This window comes from Sinocyclocheilus anshuiensis, unplaced genomic scaffold (genome assembly GCF_001515605.1).
Source record: "Sinocyclocheilus anshuiensis isolate Anshui unplaced genomic scaffold, SAMN03320099.WGS_v1.1 scaffold62, whole genome shotgun sequence".
NCBI classification, from domain to species: domain Eukaryota; kingdom Metazoa; phylum Chordata; class Actinopteri; order Cypriniformes; family Cyprinidae; genus Sinocyclocheilus; species Sinocyclocheilus anshuiensis.
The window spans coordinates 913,180-927,047 of record NW_015544180.1 but is presented as its reverse complement, the minus strand read 5'-3'; the positions used below and the strand labels follow the sequence as shown (position 1 = coordinate 927,047).

At 35.8% G+C, this 13,868-nt stretch overlaps 1 protein-coding gene across 1 annotated transcript in view; it reads left to right on the top strand.

Moving 5' to 3' along the window:
• Positions 1 to 3,518: 3,518 nt before the first annotated feature.
• The window catches only part of LOC107696359 (nuclear factor 7, ovary-like), a 16,081-nt gene continuing 5,731 nt past the window's right edge, over positions 3,519 to 13,868 (top strand). The window contains exons 1-3 of the mRNA XM_016496655.1: positions 3,519 to 3,525; positions 11,720 to 12,135; positions 12,233 to 12,328. Of these exons, the coding sequence (XP_016352141.1) occupies positions 3,519 to 3,525; positions 11,720 to 12,135; positions 12,233 to 12,328 (519 nt within the window). The remainder of the gene's footprint in view (positions 3,526 to 11,719; positions 12,136 to 12,232; positions 12,329 to 13,868) is intronic.

The window sequence follows — 13,868 nt, the reverse complement described above, 5'->3', positions numbered from 1 at the left end:
ACAGAAGTGTTTGTTCATACATCATTTGCTTGATTTTATTATTGCACATTATTTGCGTCTATAGATTTCAATTGCAATACATAAAAGACATTTTTTTCTGAATTAGTTTGTTTCTCCACTTCAGCAGCACTCACATACACCATTTTTTACAGTTTTATTCCTATCTATATTCTGAAGGTTTTTGTAGAGGAGTTTGTTCATATATCATTTGCACTGATATTACATTTTATTCCTAAAAACATTTCCTAAAAACATTTTTTTCTGGCTGTTGACGGTATTTTCTAATTTATGGAGTGATAAAAAGAGATATCAAAAATCCCTTCTGTAAAAACCTTCAACTCTAATATGTCAACAAAATCAAACAAATAGTTTTAACCTGGCTTTATCCAGTGCTCACATTTATTCTCTGAAATGTTTTCAAATTAGTGCATATTCAATTAGAAAATGCCTAATTTGTGTATTTAACCATAACATTTCTGAAAACTTGTAATACAACACAGTTTTCTTAATGTACTGTATGTATGATGATATTAGCTCAAATTTTTACTCTGTTCACCCGTAGTGTCTTGCCTTAACAAAACGCACTGAGACACATTGAGGCATAAAGAATCATAGGAAAGTATAAAAAAAAACCTAAAGAGACAGGAAAGGAGATATGAGGAGAGCAGCTGTCTCCTGACAGTTTCTTGTCTTCATCAGATGTCATGAGAAGGTCCTGCACTTCCTTTTCCACTCCAGACCTTCAATCTGAATGCATGAATTAAATGTGAATCAGTTCAGACTGAATGTCTCTACCTCACTGATTCAAATGCAAAACATGGATAGAGACCTTAAGTAGTGTGACATTTGTAAGAATTGAGATGAAAACTCTCAAGATCACATCCCTGAGCTCATGTTATGATGCTTTGGACTGAATTCAGCTCCCATGTGCTGTAAAATGTCATTTGATTAACATAATTAGGGCTATATCCTTAAGGTGTAAGTTTAAACTTAACTTTGAGTGATGTGACTCATGCAAATGGACCTTTATGCTTTAAGTGTAGTCAAAGTTAACAATGTTTACACACAAACATATCAGCAGAATCTTTAAGGACATTTCCTTTTTTCCCAGATCTGCTGCAGATTTTTTTCATCTCTTAAAGTCACTGGCACATTCATTTATAACTTTTCTTTTATGATCTCTACGGACTTGGTTTGCTGTTTTGAGAGAGCTCTTGTCATTTTTCATTGTGTAAAAATTGCATCTTCAATTGGAGTTGCATCTTCTCTGAAGGGAAATTGCATCAAAGTGTAAGAGAATAGTTTACACTCCAGTATAAAACATGTTTTTGCACTGAATTGCAGTATGTGTAAGTCTCCAGCAGACAGCTGCTCTCTGTTTTCCTCTCTGTATCTATCTCCTGTGCTTTTATTCTGCTTTGACCTGTTAATGCTGCTGCTGATGATGATGTTCAACCAGAAAGAGCCTCTGTGGATGTGAAAGATGTGATTTGTTGTTTTATTTCCACTGTGTCGACTCGCATTAATGTACAAAGAACCAGCAGACGGTAAACTATACATATGTATTTGCTTATTGTTTTAATATATTAAGTACATGAGGGAGATCTTTTAATGTTTTGCATAATTATTCTGCAGCTCATAAAGTCGACATATCAGCACAAGGATTGATATGATTATTACTCACATCTATGAAGTCTTCAGGTCTCGACTCATTCAGACCAGCATGTTTACCTGCTGTTTGAGCAAAAAAATAAAAAAATAAAAGACACTTAGAGTTGGAAAAAAACGAAAAGGACAAAAAGCAAAAAAAGTTTGTAAATACATTCCTATATACTTCATAAATATCATATGATTATCTTCCTAAGCGTTTCAATATGTTTTTATGTGTGTCTGAAATGTTTTATTCTTTAAACTCTGTCATTTATTTTCATTTGTTTTTGTCCGAGAGTTTTGTCAAAAGTACTTTGGTTTGATGTATTCAACACTGTATATGATGTGATCTTTTTGCATATGAAAATATTTGATGTTTGTATATAAAAGTTCATTATAATTCATGAATATGTCTACATAAAATAAAGAGCTTACATGAGCTGAGGTCTCTTCCCTTATATGTATATAAAGTGCAGTGGCTCCAAAACGTATTTAGACACATTGCAATGAAGTTTAAGAAATGTTGTGCTTACAAAATGTGATTACATTTAAATGACAATGTTATATGATTTAAGGAACAGTTGATTCACCCTTCTGTCGTTCTTGTATTCTGTAATTTTGTATTTTTTTAACAAGATTTTTTGAAGAATCTTTACATTGTGTCATTCTGTGTCCGTCACTAAATTTTTAAGACAAAAAAACTTAAATTATTTTTGTTTATTATTTACTTTATTTATTTTTATTGTATCTTTGTTTTTTGTTTTTTTATTTCATTCATTCATTCATTCATTTTGCAGTGTATGATATCTTTGTGTGAGGAACAGACAGATAAACTTTGAAATGTCAATAATGTTCACACTCATATTTAAAAACGGATGTTTTGCCATGAATGTTTGATGACTTAAGGTATTGGTTGCTGTCAATAACTTATTAATTTGTTTCTGTTCCTTACATAAAGCATCATACAACTTATAAGACTTATAACATTGTGCACAAGTCATATGGGTTGACATGACGGATTTGGGGGCTGCTGTAGATTTCATCTTGAAACTGAAATGATATCAACTGAAACCAACAAGCACCACTGAATAAATTCTTATCTGCTTTTGCTTTTTCAGTAAATACAGCAGAAGAAAAAATCTATAAGAGACAGCGAGATCTGTACGGAGCACTTCAGGAAAGCAAGGACCATCATGAGAAAAGCAAATCTAGAGAAAACCGGAGGAGAATGAAGAAAAGTGCCAGCGGAGAACATAAAGGACAAGAATACAAACAGATGGAAGAGAAAGAAAACACATTCAGAAACATTTTATTTTTCTATATGTTAGCGTTCATGGATGGAGCAGAGACGGACAGTTAACTGACGATGATATGACTGTGATATGATCCTCATGCTATGGCCCCGCCCACAGCATCATCCACCAATCAGAAGCGATATATGATGGAGGAGGAGCAAAAACAAGCCGAAGGCTTCATAACTAATGTGTTTCCTGTGGGTGGAGTCGTCGTGCGCGCTGTGATTGGTCGCTTTGCAGCACTTCCCAGAAAGGACATCACTCTAGCCACATGGGCTCCAGTCTCATTGGACATCCATTCACTCGCTTCTTGTGGAGACATGTCGCCAGACCACTTACAGAATTTGATTCATCCCGTGTGGGTGGAGCCACTCATTCACTTCCTGATGTCATAACTCAGCTGATTGGCCACGCTGCTGACCAACTTCCTGTGGTGTTCCTGGTTAGGACTCTGAAACTAAAGATGTCAACTACTGATCAATGTTGTCTGGCGGTGGAGTATGAGGGTGTTAGTTCGGAGGGGGCGGAGCAAAATATCTAGTTAAGATTTACGGTTTATATAAGAATGATTTTATGGACAGTTTACATTGATATTCATTCTTGTGCTCTTGTTTCATTAAGAATTGTATTAAAGCGCAGCGCAGAATGCCTCCTCTGCCAAGTTGCCGTCAAATAAAAAAGTTGCCATGCCAACTTGCTTCTGTAAACAAAAACTCGCAATGCTTGCCCCGCCTCCGGGGTCTTTTGATTGGTCCAATATTTTGAGCAGTGCTGCGTGTAAAACTTACAATTATTTTAACTTGACACAGCGTTAAAAATGCGGCACTCGTGCGAGATGCTGCAAAAGATGCGAGCGCAACGGTAATACATGTCCCTCTATTGCGTTTACATAGAAAAACAATGGAAAAGTACTGCATTGGATTGGAAAAATGCATTCTGTGTGAACAGCCCCTAAGACTATTTATAATGTCAACTGTGACTCGGAAGATTGAAATAATTAAGATTTGTTAATGTTTATTAAATTAGTCATGCATTTATCAAGTCTGCATTTATCTGATCCTAAAATACAGATAATATTGATAATTGAAAACAATAATATTTGAACATTTATTACAATTTAAAAGAACTGTTTTAATATATATTAAAATAAATATTTCTTATTATTATCAATGTTGAAAACATTATTTGTTGTCATTCATATTTAATATTTGTTGCTTAATTAATATTTGTTAATATTTTTCAAAATTAATAATAATCAGAAATGTTTCTTGAGCAGCAAATCATCATAATGATTTCTGAAGGATCATGTGACACTAAAGACTTTTCAGTAATGATGCTGAAAATTCAACACTGCATTACAGAAATAAATTACATTTTACCGTGCACATTTGGGCGGCATTATGCTAATATTTTCACATAGTGAGGTAGATATGTGGGGGCGTGTTAGAACGAGCCGTTTTGGGTAGGCGTGGCTGACTCTTAACTTTTATAAAGAATATCACTTTGGATTTGAGACTTTAGTCTTTGCAACTTTACAGATCTTCTTTATGCACCAAGAGCTTGTAACACTCCAAAGACAAAGGAAAAATTGAAATCGCATCATATGACCCCTTTAAATGGTAATAATATTTCACTTTTTTACTGTATTTTGTATCAAATAAATGCCGCCCAGGTGAGCAGAAGAGATTTATTTTCTGAAAAACACTGAAAAATCTTAAAAGATTACAAACGTTTAAATGGTAATGTAATGTTGTATGCATTTTATTTACTTTTCTTTTCTTTTACTTCATTTAAAAATTATTTTCTTTTATTTGCATTTATTTTAATGTGTCTCAGCAAAGTAAGGGTTGTAGATTTCTGCATGAGTTTCCATGCTTACAGTATTACAGTGCCACATGTATGAAACATGAGTGGAATGAATGTCTATGTAAATCATTTTTAATATTTATGCAACAATTTATGCAAAAAAAAAAAAAAAAAAAGGCTTTGCATTTACACCTAAACAGAAAGTGATGCTCCACCCGTTCGGGTCCTGTGCCGACAAAGATGTTGATCAGTGACTTCCGGTCTACCAAACTCACTTGACTGAAGCGTGAGATTACAATGTTTACTCTTAAACCAGGGGACAAACGTCCAGCCAAAATGAACTGAACCGCGAATGCATCTAGTATTAAACTTAGGAAAAAAAGAGAGAGAGAGAAGAAAAAGTAAAGTATTATTCATTGAATTATCATAGTGCTATATGACAAATATATCCACACGTTTATCTACGCCTACATTAAATGCTTCCTTTAAACGATGTTTTACACAAACAGTGACTGTTAACCTGTTCTTTGGTAAATTTTGTCAGCTGTATGAAGTATTTCTGGGGTTTGATCCACCTGCGGGTGCGAGGGAGGGGGAGGGATGGATGTAACAAACATCATTTTTATTTGGGGAAATGGATTGAATTTTTAAAGCACATTTTCCCTTTCCACATGTTTTCAAGAATGTATTGATATACGTTTGGAGTGTAACAGTCGTTGTATTTGTACATACGTAACACATTTATTATCGGGCTGACGGGGTTGAGAGCTGGGGCTGTGTGTGTGTTTCTGAGTGTGTGTGATGTGTATCTTATTCTGTTTGAATCCATTTGATTCTGTTTTAATTTGACTACTATTGTGTTAATATTAAGCTTCTTATTTTTGCAGCTCTAAACGCCCTACAGAAACCCTTGGCATGTTTAGCGTTTAATTAAGATGTCATTTAGTCCTTTTATTCAACAGTTTTATTTGTCTAACCGAATCTTTAGAGAAATGTTTTTATAAGTGCATCTACATTTCTGCAAAACTTAGACTTGAACTCATTGAATAAGCTGGCAGAACATTAGTAAAGGCACTTTATATGCAAAGTGAAATCAGATTCATGGATTTATCCAAGAGTGGTTTTATGACTTTTATATTTGGTTTTATGACTTTTACCTGGTAAAAGAACACTTTAAGGTTTACATTTAATGATTATTAAACAGCTTACATCAGGGATTCCCAAACTATTTGTCAGCCAAACCTCTTTGAACCTTTTTATAAGTTAATATTTCAATAATTTAACAACACATTCACATGTTCATAGGTCTCCAGTGTTGGGTAATGGTCACGACATGCAGGTAAACAAATAAAATATGTCCTTTGTTTAGTAAGTGGTTCATTTTATTGTTTTTTTTTTTGTTTGTTTTTCAAAATATTTATTCATTTTAATTTTACATTTTTATGATTTCATTATTAGCTTTTCATTTCATTAGCTAGTTTAGTTTTAATACATTTTTTGGATTATTTTGTATTTTTAATACAGTTTTTTTTCTTTTAAATTTTAATTAAACTTTTTGTTTTTTTCAATTTTATAACATGTATTTATTTATTTATTTACCTATATTTATCTGTATTAACTTATTTTAATTTTGCCTAAATATTTTTTTTCTTTTATGTTTTACTTTCAGTTAATATATATTTTATTTTAAGTACTGAAAATGGTTTTAGTTTTTGTTTAATAACCCTAATCTGGATCACTCATCATTCATGAAGTTCTATACATCTCCATCCCATTTCTGTTTGTCTATTAAACTTGATATTATTAATAATTTTGCACATTTTACCATATTGGAATTCATTCCACAGATTCCCCTTAAAAATCAACATGAAAAATAGAGATTCGTCCGGTTCTGCTTAAACTGGTAAGCTCACATACTTTTCATGTATCATGTATCATATATCATAATTCGTTATATTTACTTCGGACATCAAAGTGAACGAGAGCATCTGTCTGGTTTTACCGTGGTAAATGGTTGTTTTTCTATCTCTGCTGTGCTGTAAATATCAGTCACGTCTCCTCTACTCCTCAACCCAGCAAAATCTTGTATTTTGTTCTAAAATGTTTATTTGTAAGGATTTTTACAAATCTATCTCTTTCTCATTTTTGTAAGCACTCAAATGATAAACTATCTTTAAAAAAAGGTTTAAAGGTTAAATCCTGAAAGATAAATGTGTCTCTCTGAAGCCCTCCAGATCGGTGACCGTGTCAGTTTGTGTTTTCTTTCTCTTCTATTATCGCTACAAGCCTCAGATGAGAACTCTATTTGTTATTCTGACATTAAAGTTATTATCATCATTATGACATAATATTTATTACTACCCATTGATATGAACACCATCGTTATTATTACATAATTAAACTTGTCTACTTAAGCATTTGATGGAGTTTATTTTGTCTCTATATTGTCTACAAATATAAATAATAATTTCTCTTTCAATATTTCCCAGATAATGTTTTATTAATTCATTTTCTACTTTAATGTAGTAATTCTGGAAACATGTCTTTATAATTCAAGACATGAATTATGCATAAAAAAAATGTCTGAAACCCCTTGAGTCCTAAAATGAGATAACATGATTAGTCTGTTTTGAAAATATGTAGTTATGCACATCCCTAGTCAAGACTCGGTTTGACAAACCTAATACTTATACTGTCTTATGATACAGTAGCTACTTTCCCCATCACCAGTGAAGTACTTCTAGTGTGCCGTAGGTTATACAGAGTACTGGGATTACATGTAATCTAGAAATTAAGGATTAATCAGATTCCAATAATTAAATCCTTGTAATTAGATTATATTACATTTTAAAATACTCGTAATCCAACTACAGATACGTTTTTTTGTGGATTGCATGATTACATATTTTTCACACAGTAGCAATACATTATTCAGAATTTATTGATTCTCACTATTTCTTCTTTTCATCTTTCAAATGTTCCTTTCTAAAATATCTTACCGCTTATTTACATTCAGTGTTTTCTTAAAGGGGTCATAGGATGCTACATGCACTTTTACAAGTTGTTTGAACTGAAATGTGTGTTGGCAGTGTGTGTACACAACTACCCTATAAATGATAAAAATCCACCCAGTGTTTTTTTTTTTTTAAATCTCGTTAAATGTTTTCCCCTTTCTCAAATCGAGCTGATCTCAGATGCCTGTCTGTGTGACATCACACAGACCGGCCCTTCCCACGATAGTTTGATTGACAGTAGAGTTTCAGCACAGACTGGTTTGAACCAAACTATGTTACAGACTTTCCATTGAGACTCTAAAGAATCATATCAACTTGTGGAAAATGGGCATCCTATGACCCCTTTAACATTTCAACATTGCATCAACTACTGATGAACACATTAATTATCATTCAGTGGGTTATTAAACCATGTATTACTGTGTCTTTAGAAGGCTTTCAAACACATTCAAATTCACGTTATTTCTTATGTCTAATGCAGGGATTCCAAAACTTCTTTTTTCTTTTTGTCAGCTGAACCTCTTTCAACTTTATTTATTTAAAGTACCACCTGGGATTTTAAGGTAATAAGTTAGTAATTGACTAACACATTTACACTTCACGGTTCTCTGATGCTGGTCATGTGACATGCAGGTAAACAGATAAACAATGCATATTTTTACTAAGCGTTTTAATTGACGTAATGTGTAATGCACTTCATGTTGTTATTAACAACATATATAATATATTTTCATTTTAAGTAAGGAGAGAGGAAGAGGGCATTTGTCTTCCTGCTTCCCCCTCAGGACTGTAAGATGGAAAGCACCTGTACGTCTCCTAGGCAACCATTTGCCTAAGAGCGGCATCGATTTCAATGAATCAGGCCCTGCGGAAAACACACAAGCCGTTACTCTGAAATGTATAGACCATAATGGACGATAAACAAGAGTTTGCAGGAACTGTAAAAAATCTCCACAAACACACGCTGGAGGTGCTGGATAACAGAGAACGCATGTATGCATGTAAGTGAATTATGCTGTTTTAAGCCCGAGGCTAATTGTCACACTTTTTTCCAGTGAATTCCAGCAAAAGGCAGACAGAAGCCAATTGTTAAAAAGCCAATGGGCAGCTTAATAATCCTAACCCCTCCCCCACACCTACTCCTGAACCTACCAATACTAGGGGGTGCAGAATTCAGCACAACACCGGTCGACGGATTTTTGACTATTTTATGATAATATAACACATTCTCAATTAGCCCTGCATAGCCTTCATAAAATGTGTAAAATGTTCTAAAAGTTGCATGTTTACAAATCAGTTGATGTAACAGGACATAACTTGTTTAATTTGAAGGTTTAATGCCAGAAACTGGATGATGTTGCATTGATGTTCGTGTGTTGTGAGCAGTGGAGACTTCCGTGCGGCTTTACTGATATCTAGTGGTAAAATAGTGCAACTGACTCAAAACTTGATGTTTTTAGGTCCAGCAGATGACCGTGTTTGAGCATCATCTTGAACATCAAAATAAGTCATAATATCTATCATAATATCTCTTACAACATTAATTGAGTGTCTTAATGTTTCACTTCAGTGACTATATCCTCAGTGCCCTGGCGACAGACAACCCCCTCACCAGGGCCGGACTGGGACGCAATTTCAGGCCAGGAAATCTCACACTCATCCAGGCCACACAGAAAAAAAGAGACCAAAATGGTACCTTTTGGGGTACAACAGCTTGTCGCTGGAGCAGTACCCTTAAAAGAACATCTTTGTACCTTTTTTACCCCTAATAGGTACATATTAGTACCTTATAGTAATTTGTACACATAAGCTACACTCTAAAAAATGCTGGGTTGTTTCAACCCAATGTTGGGTCAAATATGGACTAACCCAACTGTTGGGTTAAAAAGTTAATTTAAAAATGTAACCAAAATTTAACCCAACAGTTGGGTTAGTCCATATTTGACCCAACATTGGGTTGAAACAACCCAGCATTTTTTAGAGTGTACTAATATTTACCTACTAGGGGTAAAAGGCAAAAAGACGTCCTTTTTAAGAATCGTGTTCCAGTGACAAGCTGTTGTACCCCAAAAGGTACCATTTTGGCCTCTTTTTTCTGTATATAGCCTATTGACCCACTACAAATTCTGAAACCACAGATAACCCTATTATTTAAATGACCATCACATAAAAAGGTCTAAATCCTTGGTCTGGGACCGTGAAAATAATTAAAGGTTGTCTCTTGAACTGCACCTTCACTTCCCTTTTTACTTTTCTTCATTTTCCCCAATATCTCTGTCTCTCCCGTTTTTTATTGTACCTGTCACTTCTTCACCAGCAGGCCTACTGTTATGAACAGAACTGTGTCCACCTTGTTGCAAAACGACCACCTCATTGCAATTTGTTATCACAGAATGTTATTTATCTTAAAATGACTTAAATACCCGAGATTTAACAAACCCATATTTCATACAAATATATCCAAACAATTTTCTAAAGTGCCTAAAAGTCAAAATCAGTACAATATCTTTTTTGAAAAATCCTAATACTAAACATACTATTGCATTATTAGGCTGTGATATTTTTGTTTTGCTGTCTGCTCAAGCTCCCTCCCTTGCTATACAATAAATCCATGAGAATATCTGTCTGCTAAATTTATTAATGTAACTTTCCAATCGATAATGATGTCCTTTAGAACAGTATTCTGAATGATGTTAAAAATAGGGTGCCTATTTAGAGTTTAATACTCAACTAGTTTAATAAAGACAAAACTCTTTAGCGTATTTAGAGATGAAATTGACCTGCACCTGAAGCCCTGAACAGGCATTTTTGCTACATTTCCCTGCTTCTTCTGGCCGCTTCCTCTCCTTCATCGAGTCTTCGACTCTGTTCGTCGTTTGCAGCGCGGAACAGACGTGAGTCGATTCGTATAGCGCAGCGCTGCCAGTCAAGACTAACCGATTTATGATATATTATCGATTTATTATCGTATGACAAAATCGGAAATTATCACTTTGGTACATTGAGAAGGCAAAAATATAAAATATTAATAATAGCTAAAAAAAAAAAAAAACAGGGTTAAATGGGGCCAAATCAGCCTCCAGGCCACCGGGAATTCTCCCGGTGCTCCCGATGGCCAGTCCGGGCCTGCCCCTCACCACCACCACACAAATAAATAGCTATTAAATAAATATCATTTTAGGGATCAAATATGGTTTTGTGGCTCCACGTGAATTTTATTCGGTGGGAAAGGGGCCAAAATGGCTCTTTTTATTTTGAAGGTTGCAGACCTCTGGCCCAGCACTTGCTAGCCTCACTTCCCTTCACAAACTATAATATATATATATATTATCATCCTGATATGTTTCTCATGTGGAGGATGTTTTCCTCCTGTAATCAGACCCGGACCGCCAGTCATCCGGATTATCAGTGTTTTGTTGTGGTGTTCTGATTGTGCCCAGGTAGATGCCAGTGTTTAAACATCTACAGTGTAAGACTGTCAGAAATAAAGCCTTGATTCACTAGACTTTGACGAGGTGAATATAACACATAGGGGAGGTTTTTGGATTGGGCTGACTCAATAACTTTTTCTGAGGAGCTAGAGCTCTGTCTGTTGCAAGGTTTTCAGTATTATGCTTGCAAGTGTCACTGTAGTTTCATTTTGAAGGGAATCTTGTTAACCGATGCCAGCACATGAACTTGAAGAAATCTTGATGGTGCTGTCTGACCTGCCACACAACATTCCCAAAGATGATCAGAAACTGATCCACCCGCTTAAAACACTTACCGGGAAGCCAGTCTCATTATTTCACTCCTTTCTGTTATACTGGCGCTTTTATGAATCTCTGGACATAATCAAAACACTTTCAAACAGGATTTTGTTTCTGAACAGACAGCGGATCATTGTGATTCTTCTGGTGATTGATTTTTGAAACCATCGTTCACAAAGTGAAAGTAAAGTTTATATTGCTGGAGCTCAAACTGTGAAAATGGATTCATTAAATGTACCTGTAGAAGAACTTTCTTGTCCCGTGTGTCATGAAATCTTCAAGGCTCCTGTTGTTTTATCATGTAGCCACAGTTTATGTATAGAGTGTCTTCAACAGTTTTGGAGAATTAAAGAAACTCAGGAGTGTCCTGTCTGCAGGAGAAGATCCTCAAGAATCAATCCTCCATGTAATCTAGTGTTAAAAAACCTGTGCGAGCCATTCCTGAAAGAGAGAAATAAGAGGCATTCATCAGGATCTGAGGAGATCTGCAGTTTACACAGTGAGAAACTCAAACTCTTCTGTCTGGAGGACAAACAGCCGGTGTGTTTAGTGTGTGTTAACTCTCAAAAACACATCAATCACACATTCAGACCCATTAGTGATGTTGTTCCATCATATAAGGTAAGACATATCTCTTGTTTCAAATGTAAAGAACAATAAATAGCCATTAATACAGATAACATTACATTCACGCAATATTCAATTTGTTCAACTCCAGGAGGAGCTGAAAAAAGCACTGACCTCCTTGCAAGAGAAACTTACACATGAGGAGAAAATAAAAGGAGAGTTTGAGAAAACAATTAAACACATCAAGGTGAGGAAACAGAACCAAGAATCAAATACACAACAATCACAACAGAGTTTATCATGAACTTACACAAGAAAAACGTAATATATATAACTGACAAAAATGCTTGTTTAAAAACTAGCCCAGCCCTGTTTTAATATAGGACAGACCACACCTTGGGCTAACCTTACTGGGCATGTTGGGTTATTTATTTATCCCACCATAATGATTGATTTTATTAATTTCTTTTTACAATATAGCTTATTTTTACCTCATATATTAATTAGTACTTATAGATTCACTTTGTTGATCTAAACCTTTGTAAAATACACTACACCAGGACTCTGAACCGGTTCAAGGAACGAAAACTAAACGAACGAAATTTTGACAGGAACAGAACCAGAAACAGAAACTAAATGAAATTTTGTAGTTATGAACAGAATCGAAAATTTGAAATGGCCATTAACTGGTTAATAACGTTATTTTATCGTTCCATTTAATATTTAAAATTCAATATTAAAATATTAAAATTCAATTAATATTTTAAAAGTCCAGTAGTATGGCCTATGCAAAGGTGACGCTGACGCCAACGAGTGAAATGCCTGCTCAGCTGTGAACTCATCATAGGTAAGTCGCAATGGCAATGCACCGGCATTAGAGTTTATCCGAGGATAGTGTAAGAAGGATTCAACAGATCACATGCAACTGTAGCGCTTCTGTGAACGGAGAAAACAGAATAAAACGTACTCGGTTATGTAACTTCGACACCCAGGGATCGAGAGCTAACAGGTGAACTAATGCCAGAGAGCTTGAGCGTGATATGGTAAGGGCTCTCTACCAGATCTGTTTACGCAGCGCATGTCACTTCAAGTGGAAAGGACCCAGGCCTGCAAGGCCGGGACTTGCGAATGTGGACTGTGAAGCCCAGCCAGCCACCTCACAAATATCCGCAATGGACACACCACTGGACCATGCCCAAGGTGAGGCGATGCCTCTAGTCGAGTGGGCCGGTACTCCAATGGAGCATTGAAGGCCCAAAAGAGAGTACGCTAGTGAGATGGAGTCTACTATCCATCTAGAGAGTCTTTGCTTCGTGACCAGAAGCCCTTTGGTGCAGTTACCGAAGCTGACAAAGAGTTGTTCCGACCGTCTATAGGGGACATTGCTCCTTGATAGCACGTCCGCTCCTTGGTTCAATTTCAATCAGATTAGCACATGGTGTCCTTTTAGGACTGGCAGGAAGAACTGACAGGCTCGACATACTGCTAGCATTTCCAGGCAGTTGATGTGGAAGCCTTTTTCCGCCTTCGACCAGTGGCCGAAAGTCGATATGCCCTCGCACAGCGCCCCCCAACCTGAGTTGGATCATCCCCATGGCCTGTTCCATCCAGCAGGAGTTCTTCCAGGGGGCCAGGGCTGTTACACAGGCCTGACTCACCCTGATCTGTCATCACTGGCTGGGGAACAACGAGCTCTTGGCAAAATTGACCCTGAGTCCCAGGCACTCCAGATGGCTGAGGAGGAGGGTCCTGTGTGATATTAATTCTGCCTCTGACTGGGCCAGAAC